At 47.0% G+C, this 19,669-nt stretch overlaps 6 protein-coding genes across 6 annotated transcripts; 2 read left to right on the top strand and 4 right to left on the bottom strand.

The window, feature by feature from the left end:
* Positions 1–3,181: 3,181 nt before the first annotated feature.
* Positions 3,182–3,838, bottom strand: N7532_000025 (uncharacterized protein; the record flags this gene model as incomplete). The annotated part of the gene is made up of 1 exon (XM_056612529.1): positions 3,182–3,838. The coding sequence occupies one exon, from the start codon at positions 3,836–3,838 to the stop codon at positions 3,182–3,184; it is 657 nt and encodes a 218-aa protein (XP_056479753.1).
* A 42-nt stretch (positions 3,839–3,880) lies between these two features.
* Positions 3,881–4,267, bottom strand: N7532_000026 (uncharacterized protein; the record flags this gene model as incomplete). Its single annotated transcript, XM_056612530.1, has 1 exon — positions 3,881–4,267. The coding sequence occupies one exon, from the start codon at positions 4,265–4,267 to the stop codon at positions 3,881–3,883; it is 387 nt and encodes a 128-aa protein (XP_056479754.1).
* A 3,814-nt stretch (positions 4,268–8,081) lies between these two features.
* On the top strand, positions 8,082–9,141 carry N7532_000027 (uncharacterized protein; the record flags this gene model as incomplete). Its single annotated transcript, XM_056612531.1, has 2 exons — positions 8,082–8,711; positions 8,788–9,141. 2 exons carry the CDS (start codon positions 8,082–8,084, stop codon positions 9,139–9,141), a joined length of 984 nt encoding a protein of 327 aa, XP_056479755.1.
* A 1,657-nt stretch (positions 9,142–10,798) lies between these two features.
* On the bottom strand, positions 10,799–12,058 carry N7532_000028 (uncharacterized protein; the record flags this gene model as incomplete). Its single annotated transcript, XM_056612532.1, has 5 exons — positions 10,799–10,948; positions 11,007–11,256; positions 11,278–11,479; positions 11,554–11,927; positions 11,955–12,058. Coding segments are annotated over 5 exons (1,080 nt in total), but the record flags the coding sequence as incomplete, so codon positions are not given.
* Positions 12,059–16,507: 4,449 nt separating this feature from the next.
* Positions 16,508–16,864, top strand: N7532_000029 (uncharacterized protein; the record flags this gene model as incomplete). Its single annotated transcript, XM_056612533.1, has 3 exons — positions 16,508–16,651; positions 16,729–16,778; positions 16,843–16,864. The coding sequence occupies 3 exons, from the start codon at positions 16,508–16,510 to the stop codon at positions 16,862–16,864; spliced, it is 216 nt and encodes a 71-aa protein (XP_056479757.1).
* A 1,135-nt stretch (positions 16,865–17,999) lies between these two features.
* N7532_000030 (uncharacterized protein) lies at positions 18,000–19,197 on the bottom strand (the record flags this gene model as incomplete). The annotated part of the gene is made up of 2 exons (XM_056612534.1): positions 18,000–18,484; positions 18,555–19,197. The coding sequence occupies 2 exons, from the start codon at positions 19,195–19,197 to the stop codon at positions 18,000–18,002; spliced, it is 1,128 nt and encodes a 375-aa protein (XP_056479758.1).
* Between the last annotated feature and the right edge of the window lie 472 nt (positions 19,198–19,669).

Raw genomic sequence — 19,669 nt, forward strand, 5'->3', positions numbered from 1 at the left:
ATTCAAATGTTCAAATGTCCCAACCCAAATGATGGCGTGACGCTCTAGACAAATAACTCTAGACATGTGCGGCTGTCAATTTACGTGATAGTGTTCCCGAGTCTCGGCCAGCCCCGAACCATACCTTCCTCTTTGGGATGAACCACTCATGAAGTCACGGGTCAGCAGACACAATATGCCGTATGGTGTTATCCGTTTGCATTTTGCATCACGAGCTAAAAATTCTTGGCAGTTTCTTCTTTTTCTCGGTTCTCATCAAGAATGCCAAGAAAGAATGACTGGCTCAAAAGGCCGTCGAATGAGCTCTTATGCTTTGATGATGCGAGTGGTCTGGCTGCTTTGTTTTGGTCCGTGCTGAGATCATGATGCCTGGGAACCTGGAAACGCAGTTCGTATACGTTGTCTCCGTCGTACTTTTGGCCAGCAGCTGCGTGAGTCCGTGAACTGCACCGACTTGAATGGAACATTTCACGCTTTCGGGTTTGAATTTTTACCAGCTTCTCACCCTTGGTCGCGCGACTGAAAAGTAGCCATCACCTGTTTCTCCACCGGGTTGAACCACCTTCTCCGCCAGCACGGGCGTAAGGTGCACGGCATGGCTAAAACGCGGAGAATGGCCGGGTGGGGTTCGCCGAGTGGGGTTCGCCGAGTGGGGATAGGATGAGCGCCGCTTCAGCGTCGCGCGATCTGGGGTGAGAAGGGTGAGTGCGCAATCAGCAGGGTTCGTACTAGGCAACAAATCACCACTCTGCGCAAGCTAGCCAACTACAAACAAGGAAGCATAACCAAACAGTCGTAGACGATTTCAGAATATGTTGTATTGAAGTCCCTTTGTATTTTACCAAGGTTTCCAAGGCACCTTTGCTCACGTAGAAGGCGCCGGAGAGGATTATGTCTTTATGATTGGTACACCACCATATTCTGGGCGTCTGTGGGTAGCACCAAATGTTTCCTTGCGCACAAGGCGGAGGTTGAATACATGCATAGTGGGAGCTGCAAGACCAATAAGTATGCCTAGCTTCACCATCGTGCCGGAGAGTTCGGCAACGCTAGACCTCTCACCCGCCCGCGGGCCGACCATTTCTTTCCATTGCCTGCCCTCTGAGGGCGGCTCGCGGGTAGTTTCGAGGGCCGACAAACAGGGGAAATCTAGAAATATGCAGATTACAGCTGTTTCTGCATTGAATTGGTGAGTATTTATAGCGAACTATCCAGGATTTTGTATAGATTAAATTATTTAGCTATTCTAGACTATTCATTATTAAATCCGTCTAGCCCGATAAGAAAAAATGAGGATTTGGGGGTGTAATTTATTTTTCTGGGTTCGCCGCAAAAAAATAGAGATCAACTCATTACCACATTTGACTCGGAATAGAACTCCGGGCTCCTTTCTGGTCTTCTTTGAGTATCCCACCATGATTCCTTTTACACTCTCGCCGATCCTGGTACTCGCCGGTATATCCACGTGACGTGGCCCATGCGGTAATCTTGTCAAGTTCTTTTCGAATGTCTTCAGGAAGCATTTTGAATTCTTGATCAGGTCTGGGTCTCCGTCTGAGAAGAAGAGAAATGGCAAATCAGAAGTGCGCCCTGTGGGCAGATTTATAAGTCTATGGTGACGTGAGGGGTGAGAACGGGTGAGATCCATCGCTGGTTTAACAGTCGAGGCTTCTTAGAAATTGACCGCGTATAATATGTGGCTACATAAATTGTGAGCATTATTCAATACAGTCGGATAAAAACATCAGGCGAAACTCAAAATTAAGTATAAAAAAAGGTTAAAAAAATGAAAATTGAACATACAACAGCAGGGATTCGCATGTGGTCACCCACCATACTACTAACCTGCCGGCGTGTGGCTTAGGTACGGCTGAGCGGACGGGAAGCCCTGTTCTCCACACCCTATGGTCGTATGTACTGATTTTCAGATGAAAATAGGTATATATCCATAATAATCCCCCTGCACGGCAATGCCGGGTGGAGAGACATGAAGAGACTCGTTAAAGAGAACGAGCAAGTACGAGCGAGTATTTGATTTGCGTGTATACCTTTTCCGCAAAGCTTCATTGGTGTCTCCCTCCCATAGGAAGGATTCCTCCCACCAGACCCACACAACGGATGGGTCTGGAGACTCAGAGAGGACGATATATATGGAAGACCACGCGAGGACACAAAGCCGCGTGGGATATGTAGTAGTATCACATTTTTCTTGCTTCGTTTAATGTCGTCTTGCAACAAACCGTATGTACTACTACTTCTCTATTCGAACTGATGATTTCCAATCCCTCTAAGCTTCCCGTCGCTCTATATCGATAAAAGTTGTACCCAAGGCTGTCCTCAATGTCGTCACCCTTCACAAATTTTGCAACCTACAAACTGTTAGAATGGGTCAGAACTCTCACCCTTTTTCACCCACATTCACCCCAAGGGAAAATCCAACGCTGGGTAAATGACTTCCACATCTCAAGTCGACGCCTCATTTTAAATTGTTTCTGTTCTAGCCAATTTACACATAGTAATTAACACCAGAATATGTATAGCTAGTTAATGCAAACATCGATGTTTTGGTCGCATGCATACGAATTTGAATTTGGCCCCATGTACGCAGATCATGCCGGATTTGAGCTTATAGTGTGACTTGTTGGCGGCTGGTATGTGGATAATCAACAGGCCGAAAGCCTCTGGAGCGGAGATTGAGCTGTGCCGAAAATAGCATTCGCGTGGGCTTAGCGTGGGTTCGGTTCGGGCCCGAAGAGCACCCGTTCACAAAATGCTCTTGCTCCGTTAATCTACTTTGGCCCCCTACCAGCGCATAGGGCGGCCAGTCATTGCGGCGGTACTTTTGCGGTACGGGTAAGTCGGCCATTCTACAGTGCACCAGTAATCCTTTTCCCGTGGTCCCGCAGTAATGTTATCCAGTGTAGTGGGCAGACCTCCTTCCTTATATTGTATGGAGTCACAGTCTAGTATGGGAAGGAATGGCCCAACGGCAGTAGGTAGTCCATTCGAAGTGCTCAAGTTATCTTCTATCGTTTACCCATTTAGGATGCAGGTATAAGAAAAAGAGTATAGTATTCGGTCATGGCGCTTATTAGCGCAAGTCATATTAATCAATGCAAAAGATCATAGTCTAAATGCAAATTCCCCCCAAGAGCAAAGCAGTACATATTACTCTAGCTAATTATTTGGACCACATCTTGGCGTAAGGCCAGTCCTTAAGGGTACTGACTTCGTGCGCCACAGTGCTCAGGAATTCTTCCTCCGAGGTCGGCTTCTTGTCCTTAGAGGTCGTGGAAATATCACTCGAGCTAACAGCCTTCGCACTGTCATAGTTGACAACAGGCAGGTTGACAAAGAAGCTCAAGGAGGGGCGAGACTCATCATTTTGGATGGATTCGAGAAGAGCCGAAGAGTTGGGGGCAGACGGATATCCACCAAACTGGCTCTGGTACCATGCCGCGGACTCGGCGATATCAAGCAGTGTCATGTTGTAATTCGCAACCCTGTCGAGACCCTTGGCTGCAACCCACTTGTTCTTTGAAATGTGGCTAATCTCTTGGGCGACAACGAAGAAGTAGCAGGTGCCATTGTTGTCGCAGGTACGAGCGTCATCGCCAAGAATGGGAAGGTCCATGTCGGAAGGCTTCTGGTCATTGATATTAGATGATACCTTGGCGATGAAAACATCATCCAGTGCCCAGGCAATGTTGACAGCAGAAGCACCAAGTCCACCCATTGCTGCCTTCTTCACAACAGTCGAGGCGTTGAGGAAAGATTCCTTGATGGTATCGAGATTGTTAAATTTGGTGTTTTTGAAGCTGGTCGCAATTGTCAGCATTTTAAACTTCTATACTGCCCTTAAGTGTGGTGGTAAGAGTACTCACATTTCAGTGATATTAGGCCGAGCAGCAGCGGCAACCCCAGAAGCAAATGAAAGCCCAAATCCACCGATGTTCATACCCGATGAAGAGGAATCGAAAGAGATGTGCTTCAACTTCTTCATAGCGGTCTGGACAACATCAACATGGTTCGTGGAGTTGACCTTGTAGTGGGTGAATTCGATCACAAATGAAGTAGCCTGAGCTCGCGGCTTCTTCCAGTACTTCTCAAGCTTTTCACCAAGCTTGTGGTAATAGTCGCGGGAGTATTTAATACCCACTCGGGTCCAATAGGTTGCTGGCTGGACGACATTTGCCTCGCAGCTGGCATTACTGGAGATATCATAATAGCACTCGACAATTCCGGCGACAGTGTTGAAGTGCTTCATGAATGATTGCTTCTCGGCAGACTTGCTGCTCGAGTTGCTGGCATCGCTCGAATAAATGTCCGCACTGGATTATGTTAGACCACGATACGGAGTCAATCGGAATGGCATCCATACAAGAACTTCGCCCATTTCGTAATATCAGCCTGTTGCCAGTATTCTCCATCTGTGCTGGGGCTAGCAACTGCGCTCGCAGAGCTTGTAGCGGTTGTTGATCCTATATCAACTGAGACTGTTGTGGCTGTCAATGATGAGGAAGAGCTTTCGCTAGCGGACTGTGCAGGGAGAGCCAAAGCTCCAGCAGCTAAACTTATTAGTACAATATTCCAAATTAATCCGTTTGTCGGATCTGAGAAAGCACTGGGGAATGTGAGCAACTAACCAAGCACGGAATAAATGAAGAAAGAACGCATTATGGTGAGGAAGTCGGTGCTTTGCTTCAGAGAAAGGAAACGAAACCTGGTTGAGTTGATTCTCCAAATTATCGAGAGAATCCTCATATTTTATAGAATTCGATCCCGTTTGATATCGTGGTTGAAAGCACTCCCATCGTCGCATTGACGCTATTCACGTCAGAGTGGACCCTGAGCTAACTATAGGATTGGGGGCCATCCTTTACTGCCTAATTGGGCATTGACTGCGAGATGAACAAGGCTGAGAGGAGAACATTGCGGAGTCGAGGATAAAGGTAATCCGACAGTTGCCTATCTTTCCCAAAATCTCCGTAGAACGTGGGCACTGCCCTTATTTCGACCTTGTACCTTAGGGCGACCAAGGTTGTTGGGGAATTCTCCACTCTGTGAAGAGCTGGTTTACAGACCATGGATTTTCATAGTCTTCAAGTCAATTCACTCTAGACTTGTAAATCAGCGACCGTCTTTGTTTGTGACGCGCGATGACAAGAAATCAGGAAAAGGTAGTGAAAGAGAAGAAATGCATTACTCAGACAGTCCGTACCCCGATAATGATACTCACATAATACCCCGAAAGAGCACGATGAAGTGCCGAGAGAGCCAAGTAACGGGGCCAAACCCGTGCGACCGGATCTCTGCTATGCATCCTGCCCCCGGGGCGGAGGTCCACAACTAGCGAATGCGAATCCTGGAGGCTGTCCCCAACTGCCCCGAACTGCCGGACTGCGCCACGAGACGGCTTATCTCATATCGAGACTAATCCGCATTTGGAAATAAGGATGCAGTAGATTTCTCGTCGATTTTATTTCGGGAGTCATCAAGATGAGCTTCGCCGCATCGTTTTTATTGGGAAAATTTCCCGACGCCCGAGTAATGCTTCGTTGTCACTCATGTCGATGAGTTGTATATGTTGAGGTTCCAGGATAAGGCACCGAATTGATGCCTCATTCCCAATCTCTGTCGGCATGACTGTCCAGGGAAATCCGAGGCACTGAGCTTGATATGCGCTTCGACCGCTCTTGCCGCCATTATATTCTACATTCAGGGGATCTTCATGGAAGAACACCGATCGAGACCGATTCTTGGGGGGTTTACTACTGTCAGGGGCTTGGCGCCCGTTCAGGGATAAATACCCCCAGAATCGCATGTAGACAGTTTGAAAACAGTCAAGTTCCAGTTCTGTCAAATTCCATTAAGGTAGATTTGTCTATCAGGCCCCTATTCAATATTCGGTGCTTCGTCGTAGCCCATCTCAACAGTATATAGTAATTGCCCTTGGTCCTATCGGGAAACCCGGTAAATCATCAACTCCACCCGTTTCGCGCAGGAAAATCAATCCGGTGTTTTTCATCATGTCGGGATATATCCTCCTGTCAGAACAAATTAGCGGTGACCCACTGCTAGCGACCGATGGATAACATCCCTTGCTTGGTGTACGCATTCTTGCGCTGGGCTGCGGGCCCGGTGTTGTGACCGCCGAAGGCCAGTGTGTGGGATCTAGGAGTGTTTTCCAACTAGACGGAGAAGGAACATCTATCTACATGAATCAAATTGACTTTTGCTTTGGGAGCATACACACTGTCCACTTAACTGTGTACACAGTACCTAGCTGGTGATACCAACACTTTTAAACCGGCAATACACCACCACCATTTTCCTCAAGCATCCCTAGTTCACCACCAACTAGTGCTTGTCAGGCTAGAAAGAACCATAGAAAAGTTCAAAAATTGAATAAGCAGCAGCAGCAGGGAGAGTGTGTACAGGCGAATATTGAACGTGCGATTAACCGATTAGCTGATGGTCAAGTTCGGATGGCGGAAGAGATTCGACTACTACAGTCAACTATCAACAACCAACTTCCAAAAATGCCTTCTACTGCCCGAAAGTCACTAAAACAGGTTGGAAAGTTCGGCGCATTAACTACAAAGGATGCGAACCGGAAAATTGCGAGCCGACAAAGCCAGGATAGCGAGAAACAACTGAGGAAATGGGGTCGAACGGCACCACTTTGGTTAGAAAAAAAAACCCCCACCATCGCCACCACCAGTTGAAACACCTGTTATTTATGATCATGTGATCTCTCGGCGTGTTTACAACAACCCTACGTTTTTAGCACGTTTGGAAGCAGACCCTAACACTAATGTTATATGTCAACTCTGAGAGAGGTAAAATACTGTGGATTCTCCACTGCTCTTGGTTATTCAGCATCCACCCACATTGCAATAGTAATTGTATGGTAATTCGGGTCATTCTCGGAAGAACTGTGATGTAATACGCAGTTTATAGCCCCTGGATCATTTTCAACAGATCGGAACACACAGACACACTCTCGTTAATCCATCTCATGCATCAATTGGCCGTCCCTCGATACTAGATGATACACGTATCCGACATCCTGACATTATATACCGAGACTGATGGAAATGTTCTGTCGAGGATAGTGGGGTAGTAAAATACACCCGAAATAGTTTAGTTCCATTTGTGTCGTGATATCTTCATTTGTACTAGGGGATTCTCGACACTCCGAGAATCGGGAGTTTCAACCCCCCTCACACTACTCATGTAAGCAAGGACACCCTAACGTGTCCTCGCAGCATCTGCTCTTTTCTTCTTTTCTTCAATTAATTCATCCTATCTTTTTGCATTAGTTCCCCTTGGTAGATTAGCCCCATTCTTGCATACAATGCCATACTGTATCAGCTAGCTGTGACATGTTCGTTGAGATGAGAATGTACGTTGAGCTGGGCGTGGGCGGTCGGCCAGCCCCCTAAGTCCAGTGACCATTATTGGACATGTTCAGTACTAGCCAGTACATAATTCCTCATCCTGACACCAAGACCAATACTTCATTCGAATCCTGTCGGGGTGAGTTGAAGGGATCCGGAACGACTGCAGTAATCCGAAGAGACGGCCTATAAAGGTAAGTTCCCATATTCTGCTAATCATTCCAGCCCAAAGAGTCGGGCAGAATGCCTGCGAGGCGCAATGGGCGGGAGTTGGACGCGTCGTTCGGCGCGTCCATCTCCGCCCCTGATGCGACAATCGCTAGATCCACCACCAGGTCTGGTTTGGTCCGCCAGACACTGTCATCTTCGTCAACTCGAGAAGAATAAACCCAGCAGCCGAAAATGGATCTGAGACACCTGGGGTGGACCAACGGTTGGAGGCAACTCTACGACCCCCTGAATATGTCCAAATGGTTCTCAGGGCAAACACGAAACGCGCAGTGCAGTTCAACCGTATGTCGGAAACGTGCAAGAAAACATTAACTAATCCTGACACCATGTACTGATGGTATTGTCCTGTCACCCTGATACGCACTACTCATGCATTAGGGTTAGACCTGTATCTATATAACGGGTCCGAGAATCCACAGATCCACACACAATACAACCATCATACACATGCTACAAGAGGTTATGAAGCCCTCTTTGCTCATCATGGATAGTAAATCTGGACACCCAAAACTTATTCGAACAAACTATCACTCTTGGAAACTAAACGCCAAAGTCCAGCTCACCAGACTGGGAGCACTGGGCATCGTTGAAGGCACCGAGCCCGTTCCCGAGTTCCCCTTTACAACGCGAGCAGCCGAAGTCACAAATTACAGCCAGAATGTCAAAGTCTATAGACAAGCTCGAGAAAAGGCGATACAATGGATTTGGAATCATATCCACAGCGACTTCCACAGCATCGTTGCAGTTGTGCGTCGAGACCCTCGAGCCATGTGGCTGGAACTAGAACGGCGACTAGGAGGAAGAAACAACCACAATATCTGGGCTGTAAGGCAACAACTTGGGAGCGAAACATTCAAAGAAAACGACACTATTCAAACATGGTCCGCTCGTCTCGATACCTACAGCCAACGCTTGATTGGAACTGGATCAGAGCTGTCCGATCTAGAGAGAATTGCCAAATTACTCAGTACACTTCCCAAACGCTTCGAAATTACGGTATCTCACATTCAGCGAATCCCGAATCTCGACTACCAGACTGCTCTTCAGCAACTCCTTGACTTTGAGAATCAACTACCGGTCGGCGCTGAAAATGGCTCTGGAATAGCACTGATCGCTCAAAATCGACCCCGGGGGCCATTCCAATCGCGACGAGGAAGAGGCTATCGATATAAACCCTCTGAGCCATACCATCGGGGGCAACGCAACGACGCCTCTCGACAAAGAGTATACTGCAACCATTGTGGACGAAAAGGTCATACCAAATCAAAGTGCTGGGAGCTTCAGCGACGTGAAGAAGAAGATAGACAAAACCAAGAACGACTATCCCGAATACCATGCCGTACAAACTACACAGCTGAAGACGTGCCGCCTGCATCAGCAAACCCGCCCCAACCGTCATCTCGATCTGATACGAACTACATGGAAGATGGATTTGCCCACATGGCAAGCCACGCTGCATCATCCACAAACGAATGGATACTCGATTCTGGAGCAAGCCATACAATGACTCATACGAGGTCAAACCTCAGAAATTTCAGAAGTTTTCACCAACCTCGTCAAGTCGATTGGCGATGGGTCACACGTGAAGGCACTCGGAAGTGGCATTCTCCACATTCGGACAAATTTAGCCTCCATTGACTTGAAGGAAGTCTGGTGGGTGCCTCAGCTCAGCACAAACCTGGTATCTGTACGTTCCTTGGACGACATGGGACTAGAGGTCATTTTTGCCCGTGGCCAATGCAAGATTCGACGCGGCGGAAAGCTGCTTGCCACTGCAAGCCAAATTCGGTCGAATCTCTAGCAACTTAAATTACCCGCATCTGCGTTCAATGCTAAATTCAACAATTATCATCCGATTACAATCTGGCACCAACGGCTTGGAAATCTCAACCTCAAGAATGTGTCAAAGATTACCAGAATCCAATTGCCAAAACAAGTATCTCGATGTGCCTCATGCGTGGCAGGAAAGCAGCACACCGTGTTTAGCCGAAAGCCCCAAGAAAGAGCTACGAAGCCATTTCAATTCATCCACTCGGATCTCAGTGGTTTGCTGCCTACATCTTTATGCGGATATCGATACTTTCTCGTGTTCGTGGACGATTTCTCACGATATACCCATACCTACTTTCTGAAGGGGAAAAGCATGACCGAAACCATCGAGGCATTTCGTGCCTATCACACATGGATCAAGACTCAGTGCGGTGCGACCGTGCGCAGAATCCGCACAGACAACGGCACTGGAGAATTTGCCAATCAGTACTGGCAAGACTACATGATTAGCGAAGGCATCCAACATGAGTTCAGCCCTCCTCACACCCACACATAAACGGTGTGAGCGAACAATTCGAACACTCAAAGATATGGTGAGGACAATGCTTGCTGGAGCGAACTTGCAAGATCGTGAAAAATTTTGGGGTGAAGCAGTAGCGACTGCCACCTACACACGCAATTTGTCCCCCTCCCATGCATTCAATGGTAAGGTATCGCTTGTTGGCCTTCATCCAAATTTGACCCCCAGGTATTATCACCTGAAACCCTTTGGCTGTTTAGCCTACGTTCTCGTTCCACCCGCACAGCGTTCAACGTGGCAATCACGTACAAGAAGATCCCTGTTCATGGGTTACATCCACAACACGACGAAGGTTTGGAAAGTATATGACATTGAAGCAAAGTGAACGTTCAACTCAGGGCATGTGATATTGGTGAAGAGCAACTTCCAGGAATCCCTGTTGAATCCCAAACGCTGCAATGCCATCCATCCTGGCAAGTTAACGGCCCATATGCTGTGGCCAATATTGTGCAAGCCAGTTTCCGAAATCTTCACATTGAGGTTATTGAACAAGAACCGGAACTGTTGAATTTCAAGATCTGTGGGATTGAGCCACCACATGAGAATCTCGAAGATGAAGAAGAAAGGAGAAAGAAAGAAAGAAAGTCGGCCGGAAAAAGAGGGCTTAAGTCCCCAGCAAACGCACCAGCAAACGCGTACTGCAAAAGACCCAAAATTATGCCTCAGGCACCCTTCCACGAGACGAAGCTATTCCCAGGTTCATCCGTCACAGATTCCCCCTAAAATGAGACGCAGTAACAGTGCCGCGAAGTCACTCAAGTCCCATTGACTATTTAAAGTGATAAATTTAGGTGCAGAGCGGCTGCAATACGAGCTATAAGTGGCTAGCAGAGAAACAAGCCCTGCATGTTTGGCATTGGAATGCCCGATAACCGTTTAATGGCTCGGATTGACTTCTCCCTAATGTATGCCTTGCTCTCATTTGAACTTCATTCAATTTGTCTTCATCCGAATTGGCAAGCCTCTTTCATAAAAAATCTTGTTAGTTATCTTTTTCGGATATGTACTGAGGACGAACTTACGGCGTCATTCTGCCAGTGTTGAAGCATGGAACTTAAGTCATGTGGGTTATCCAAGGCTTGTGCACTGGAGTCAAGGTATTTATTGAATAAATTCCATTCCGACTTGTCATCGGGACCTTCGCTCTCATTCGAAGCCAGGGTAGTAATAAGGTTGTAAAACTCGAACTGATCCAAGCCATGAGGCATATTGGTACCCTGATAAACAGCGGATCCTGCTTGGCGTAGCAGAGTGTCGAAATTTGCAGGAAGTCTGTCTTTGCTCTCGTCCTACAAGCCGTCGCGCTTGTCAGCCCACTTTCCATGGGTGTCTTTCCACTCCATCACAAGCCGTTCCACTCCACCAGGAACGAGGTAGTTACCGTCCAGAATTCCTCCAACGTGCACGCCTCGGAACTTGAAAGTGTTCCTTGTTAGAGGTTGAAGGCGCTCAAGGAATTCTACCCGAGAGAAATCAGCGATTTTCTCGAAGCAGACTATGTGGTACATTGCTAAAGGAAAGCGGCGTCAGAAGTCCAGTGACTGTAGCTGAGGAGAAGTGTTTGCGTACACGCATTATGTCTTCCCCACCACCCCTGGTCAATTCCCGGATACATGGCCAGGCGTAGGTCACCCGGTTGGATCATTCGATGACAACCTGGAAGTCGGCATTTCGCGCCACTTGGTGAATTCGGGGCACATTCGATAAAAAATAATGACGGCACGGTATGGGCCGCACCCGATGGTTGTTGGCCTGGAGTAGTTTCGAGGCCTAGATGTCGAATGAGGCGCTTTTTCTCCAGTGACACGACGTCGTCTAGCACAGGATCGGCCGGTGCTTCTTCACTTGAAGATGGTTGATTCGTCGCGAGCACATCAAGCTCAACGTCTTTTATATCTTCGTGAGAGTTTAAACGAGCCACGAGGTTTTCGGAAATTCCAGCACTGTAAATACCATAGGAAACTTAGTACTGTGATGTGTATGCATGACTGAAAATTTTTGCACCCACGAAACCATTCAAACTTTTCAGGTCCTCCAGAATCTCGCCACCATTGTGTCTAACGAACTTTTTAATCCTGCAAAACAGATAATCAGTTCGTAATTTTAGAATCTGCTGGATTGGAAGGCATACTGATTGACGTTTCCAGGCGGAACGCCTTCGTAGCATTCAACCAGTTGGGTAAATCGAATAGATTAAATGAGCTGAAAAGACACGGTTATAAAGGTACACAGATACTTACAAGATAATAAGGCATTGTGGTTAACGTGAACGTAAAACAAGTTTGTCAAACGATGCGTGGGAAGGCTGCATGTTTCAAAGCTTGAATTGGTGGGGAGAGAGCAACGTAAATCCATTGTGGAACAGGTTTCACTGCGGCCCGCCCCTAGCTCAGCCACAGTTAGTGTCCGTTGGGGAAGTCTTGCCATGTAAGGACAAACGATTAGGAGGCCACTGCGGAAGTAACTCAGATCACCCTCGATCGTGACCCGCTTCAGCAGGCAATGGTCCCAGTTGGCCAATGGAGTGTCTCCTCACTAGGAGCTGGGTACCAAACCCGTGAATTCTCTTCAAGGGTTACTCTCCGCCCGCCATCCTTCTCAGGAGACCCTCCAGTCGTCCTGTATCGAAGATCCCAATGCAAATGATCGTCGGCGCCATGATCTGTGGCGCGTAGCAGGTCCGATCCCCAGGAAGAACCTGGCCATCATTGGACCCGTCCCGGAACTGGTCGCACAAGAACCGGCGAGGTCCCCAGCCACCTAGATGCAACGGGCGGGCTGAAGGGGTTTTTGTAACCTGATGTATTGTTTATCAGGTGAGCTCCAGGTCAACATATATTAGCTGTACCACTAATAGGCATCTATAAACCGAAAATCAGATTTGAATCATATTTGGTGGTTGAGACATGAAGTTGTAATGTGTCGCATTTACTATGTGTTTTGGGGTGCGCGATTCGCCCGTGGATTACGTGACATCTAATTCGTAAACAAGAAAGCTTTTAAACATAGACAAAGTTATCTTTTAATATACGATACTCAAAAAAAAACCCAAGAAAAAATGACTTGCATCGAGATTTCAGAAAAGTAACATCAAGAGCAAAAGGAAAACTTAAATTAATTGGTCATGAACACTTAGTGTTGGTATCACCAGCTAGGTACTGTGTACACAGTTAAGTGGACAGTGTGTATGCTCCCAAAGCAAAAGTCAATTTGATTCATGTAGATAGATGTTCCTTCTCCGTCTAGTTGGAAAACACCCCTAGATCCCACACACTGGCCTTCGGCGGTCACAACACCGGGCCCGCAGCCCAGCGCAAGAATGCGTACACCAAGCAAGGGATGTTATCCATCGGTCGCTAGCAGTGGGTCACCGCTAATTTGTTCTGACAGGAGGATATATCCCGACAGAAAGTATATTTCTGGTGTTGGTGAACGTTGAGAATTAAGTTGAGGACCAGACGTGGATTAAAGGGCCAAATTCCACGATCCTTAAAGGCATTCTTGATTGTTGGAGAGGGTAAAGCGCGCTTCCGAATAGTCCCAATTTCCTGAAAGAAGAACTGAAGATCCCTTGTATCTCCACCAAATTGAGTAACAAGAGTGTTCTTCTTCCGAAAGTGCTGCTTTAATGATCGAAAGGGACTACCATCTAGTGGTTGCACTAGATGAGTAGTATGAGGTGGAATGACAAATAGGATAATGTCTAGCTCCTCGCAGGGTTGTAGGAATTGAAAGTTATGATGAGAACCATGCCCATCATATAATAATAGCCCCTTCTCTCTCTTCTCGCCCTCTCGCTTCCTAATTCGATCTTGAGTATTCAGATCGAACCAGTTCAACCAGCCGATAGCCAGTTCATCATTCGAATAGCCAGTAGTTGAAACAGCGATTCGGGACTGTTCAGACAGGTTACCACCCTCATACCATCGTTGAAGATGAACATTACCAGGTGCTACCCAATAGGGTGGCATCAACCAGCCATCAGCAGCAATACACTCAATACCAGTATCTAATTTACCTCTCTCACTAGAGAGTAGTCTAGTGCGGTGTTGATAGGCTGATATCACCTTCTGAGACCGGCCCTGGCCCAGTGCAAACCCCATTTCATCAAAATTATAGATATTTTTCGGCTGAATAGATTCAGTGTTCAAACAGATTTCCAGCCGGTCAAACCAGGTAGTCAATATACCTAGTAGTCAATTAGTCAATATTAAACTAGTCAAATTCACATACCAAGGACCTCTGCTTGCAGCCTAGCACGTTCAGAAGGCTTCCGTTTCACCCAAAATAGGCCGTTCGGTAGGTTTCGGATAAACCGATACACCCAGTTCTTGCCTACTGGGCCACCGGGCACTTCCCCTATCATCGAATTTGCACTCGCTTCCACCATACCAGCGGTAGGTGGAACATGCATACTATCAAGGCGGTGTATCCAGTTGACTAGTGCTTCTTCCTGCGACTGTTCGAGTCGCTTGGTAGGCTGTATTCTGCTAGATTTCGACTACCGACCGTGGAAATGGGCCCGTAGCCGCTGGCAAGGCACGTCATATTCGCGTGCTAAACTAGCAAAATTCGGTTTTTCGACTGCCCTGGCGGCTTCGCAGGCGGCTAATATACGCTGTTCAATGGCTGAATAGCTGTTTTCCATGGTGGTGGTTGCTTAAATTGGAAGAATGTGTGAATTTGATCGTTGAGATGGGAATGTTCGTTGAGCTGGGGGTGACAACACCCGGAGGGGTGTGGGTCACCTGGGCGAGGGCGGTCGGCCGGCCCCCCTAAGTCCAGTGAATATTAGAATCAGATGATTGATTGGAGGTTGTTGAGGTCGGTTGAGCGATCTCAGGTGTCTAGGTGGAAATTGCGTGAACGATGAATAAGCCGGTCCTGAAGGGTCCTAGTGGTATTTGACCACTTCCTCAGTTTGTCACTAACTCTTGTGTGGCATCGTGTTGTCTAATTGTGTATGTGCTCGCCATCACGTCCAAGTCTCTACTGTTGTGATATGTCGTATCGTAACGGAATCAATTCCTAACCTCACGGAATTACCAGCTTTGATTGGAAATCAATCTGGAGGTCGCATGTGTATATAAACCCTCAAGTTTTCTGTCCAGAAGAAATACAAGCAATCTTCCTTTGAATTACAACATCTACATCTCCCAGCCGAGATCTGCACCCAGGTTTGCATACCATCTAACTTTGCTAAATCTGAGAGTGTGAGATGTACAGGATGATCGTGAACGGGTGAGAAGCAGGTGGTATTGGCTATCTGCTGCTATCTGCTGCTATCTTCTGCTATCTGTGTGAGAGGGAAGAGGAATGAAGAGAGAGCGTGGGAAGTGAGAGAAGAGGTACAGAGTCAGGTGACTGTGGTGACTAAGTGAGTACCTGATGTATGTACGCTCAAAATCATTACTGACTTATCAGATCATTGAATATATGAACGAGAGCAATTTAACAACCTGGCAGAAACACAGCACTCTCTGTAACATTCGCCTAATTAACCGGGCCTGGTACCAAAGTGCCACCGTTCCTTTGTTCCAAAACATCAACTTCTGAGGCTCTCACCTATCGATAACAATTTCTCAGAATATCTCCTATTAGAGGAAAGATCGTCAGGTCCCCCCATATGTTGTTATTTTGGAATACGAAGCGGGACAAATACAACCCAACAAGATGATGATCACTACTCGGCAGATTTTCAGATATTTACGGATCGCCCCACTACCATATCATATTGAACTGAATGTCGTGTTTGAGCACCACAGATTTCGCGCCTCACGATTAGTTCCTGATTGGGAGCTAAGAAATTAGATAACTTAAGAGGAGCTCCCTTAGCTCATCTCTTCAAGAGCTCAACAGGAAATCGCTCATATACTACTAGGAAAAGGTGTTTTATTATCTTGGCGCTTAGCGTGCCAAGGCTCACAGTCATCATTGCTCAGAGGTTGACAAGGCTCGGCTCGTATAAGTCACTGTCGATCTCTGTAGATCCTAAATCGCGTAGTCTTGAAATGTCGGTCATCTCCTCGTGTATGCGTATATATTTAGCGCTTGATCTTAGTGTTTGCCTTTCCTGGTTGCAAATCACGAGCATCTAAAGATGATTGATGGTTATTATCATGATATCTCCACTCGCTCAACTCAAAGGGTGGAGATGCTTCTAAAACTCCCTGGGTAGTTGGGTTTGACTACATACAGGATGTTCCATCGTCCGCCCGAATACGAACCACAGTTGTTCCGATCGACATCATATACTTGGTGACTACTGCCGATCCATATATTTTACTGCAAAAGCCGAGGCAGCAGAGGGGCGATTATTATCTGTGAATACGAAAAGACCTCGAGATGAGGTACTCATTTGAATGATCAAGATATCCTGAATCTCGACCATAAATACCCCCTTCTCGCCCGCTGTCCTCTGCTCATCTTGTCAACAACAACCCATCGAATCCCAATCTAAACCTACTTCAAATCATTTTTCAGTTTTCAAGACATCAGTCTTTCAACCAACGAAACCATCAAAATGCAGTTCTCCACCGTCTTCCTGGGCGCCGTTGCCCTCTTCGGCTCTGTTGCCTTCGCTGTTCCCTCCGAGAACCTCCGCGTCCGCTCCTCTTGCCAGGTCGGCGATATCTGGGGTGCCGGTGATGCTGCATGCAGCGCTTCTGTGGGTTTTCTTTTTTTTTTTTTTTTTTTTTGGCTCGACAAACCAATCTCTATTTTCAGGGTCTGACAATATTGTAGTGCATTGCCCAGGGTGAGGGCTACCACGGTGGCCACTGCGACGACAACAGGTGAGCAATCTTTCCTTCTGGGGTTAACGTAGACTTGCTTGGTAAACTAATGGCTTGGTATTAGTGTCTGCGTTTGCAACTACTAAACTAGTGCTGTCTCTTGGAGAGCCGGAGCTTTGATCCTGATTTCGGGGCATATGCTAGGATAGTGTGAATGTAGAGGAAGTTGAGTTCGCAGGGGACAGTGAGAGACAGTTTTTGATGTGGACTTGTTTTCTGATTTAACTTCTTCACTCGTGAGAGTTCAATTTTATATTCACTGTCTTTCCTCGCATTCTTTCTAGTAGTTGGGATTCCGATTTTGTCGACATATTTATTGCAGGCATAGCTCCTTTACTCGTCCCATCAGATGACACCATCGCAGTCCCTTGTCCTCAACAGAGTCTCCATGTTTCCGCTCGGTTTCTGATGCGAAAGGCTGATTCCTATTTTTTGATTTGTCTAACTGTAGTCTGAATGCTTACTTAACTTTGCGGGACATGCGTGCTAAGCACAGGAAATTGGTTATAAACTATGTATCGTGTTGCAAAAAAAGAAAAAGTTGACAATTGTGTTATAAACAATGCGACAATACTATGTAGAGTTGTGAGATCAGCTTTCGGGGCGAAGTTGCTCCTGGCGTCTCGATGTAGGGAGCCTGTCCAATCCTTGTTCCTCCCATCCGATAGGTTGATCTTGTTTTTGTGGCTTAAATAAAAATTTCGAGGTCAAGAAGTCTATGTGAGCCAAAGAAGCCGAATCTATCCTATGTTTCTCATGAAACATTTACTATACGAGTCAAGTTATCTCGAGGTGAAGTAGTGAGGTCAACCGAGTTTTCTCCTTGTGCCTTCTTAGCATCATTTGATGATGATGCACTCAAGGGCAAAAATGGATCGAAGCTGAAGAATCTCTTGTCGGATGGTTCAAGAGGGCTATTCCGCGTGGGTGTGATGGATGAACCTGGGAATAGCCTCATCTCGTGGAAGGATGCCTGAGGCATAATTTTGGGTCGTTTGCACTACGCGTTTGCTGGGGACTTAATCCCTCTTTTTCTGGCGGATATTCTTTCTTTCCCCTTCCTTCTTCATCTTCGAGATTCTCGTCCTGTAGGCACCGAATGAATCTTTTACTTTCGAACGGCCTGTAGCACTATCCATAGTCTGGAGATCCGCAATTTTCCTGTCCTTTATAGTGAAAGCAGCAGCAGTGGTTGGGACCAGCTCCTTCTTCTTTGGACAGTCACGAGAAAGATGACCGGATTCCTTGCAGCTGTAACACTTTACTTGCTTTAGGAGCGCACTCCTCATCCATCTGTTTCCAAGTTCCTGTATTTTTATTCACAGATGAAGTGCCCTTCGTGCTTGTGTTCGGAGCAGTTCGTCCTCGATTACCACCTGCATTGACGTTCGCAGTGCGACTTGCAAACTGCTGGTTAACCAGGCGTGTGATGATTTGACACTTTCTGACAAACTTCTCAAATGAAACATCATTATCTCCTGCTTCCGCCATCACCTGGTTCTGTAGTGACACTGGAAACTTGCGGTAGAGATCTTCCTTTCGAAGTTCCTCTGGCTGTTCTGCTTCCTCCGCAAGGTAAGTGAATTCGGCTAGGAAATCAGTGAAGTCTTGTTTCTTTGGTTCCATCTTCAATGTGAGATACTCATCTCGCGCGGCCTGTTTTTGGTTTGGATCATGGAAGACTCCTTCAAGATGATCAAACACATCTTGGATATGCTGGTAGGATCAATGCAGTCTTGCATACTGGGATTGATATGCCTTAGTGCTTTCCCTTACTGATATAAGCCAGCTGATGAGCAGCTGTAGGGTAATGGTCCTCGTTGAGCAGTAGCTTGCGACGTATATCGTTCCTCCATGTCTTGAATTTCACATCCTTTCCATCATTCAGCATTGGTGGGTCAGGCATCTTGGTCGATTTTTTGTTGCTGATCGTCGAAGGGACAGGGGATTCACGGACTGGAGTCTTTCCAATCAGGCGCATAGTGGTCAACACGCCATCTCGTTCATGGATTGCAGCATCACGCTCCTCACGTATCTGTGCATATTCTTCTGCATAGTTCTCGGCGATGGCAGCAGTAGAGGTCTGTTCCCTTAACTGGGCAATCTCATTTTCCAGTCGGGCGTTCTTTTCAGCCAGTTCCATAATGGCTTGGTTTGTGTTCATAGCTCCGTCAGCATCCGTGTCAGTATCCCGTATCTCGACGGGTTCAGTTTCGAATTCATTGATTCGGTCCTGACGTCTCATGATAACACGCCAGGCAGTCTCGGAGTCGACACGAATCCATTCAATCAATCCATCCGTGTCCTCCAGTTCGATCACTTCAGGAACACCTTCATCAGGTCGGATCAGTAGTGAGGGTTGCTGCCTCGATCCGTTTTTCTTGCGCAAACGAGCGCTGGATCGTTCGGTCGACGACATATTGCTTCAGTCGTCGTTCGTGTGTTCGGGAACTTCGTGGGGTTCACCAGGTAGCTTGGGCGTACGTACGTCCTTCGCTCAGCTGACTTCAAAGTGAGAGAAAAAAATGAAAACCAGGTAGCTTGACGCGTACCAAATGGTGTGCGTTGTCGCTCGGCTAGTCCTCGAGAGAAAGAAAGATGATCTTCGAGATAATGTTACGGGCCGTTCGAAATAAACAGATTCATTCGGTGTCTACAGACGAGAATCTCGAAGATGAAGAAGGAAGGAGAAAGAAAGAAAGTCCGCCAGAAAAAGAGGGCTGAAGTCCCCAGCAAACGCGCACCAGCAAACGCGTAGTTGGTGCAAACGACCCAAAATTATGACTCAGGCACCCTTCCACGAGATGAGGCTATTCCCAGGTTCATCCGTCACAAGATTTATCAATTTAAACGGCGGATGTGCTTTATTTGATGGTTTGAACTAGCAGGAT

This window comes from Penicillium argentinense, assembly GCF_028826775.1.
Source record: "Penicillium argentinense strain IBT 30761 chromosome Unknown utg000001l_segment0_segment0, whole genome shotgun sequence".
In the NCBI taxonomy this organism is placed as follows: domain Eukaryota; kingdom Fungi; phylum Ascomycota; class Eurotiomycetes; order Eurotiales; family Aspergillaceae; genus Penicillium; species Penicillium argentinense.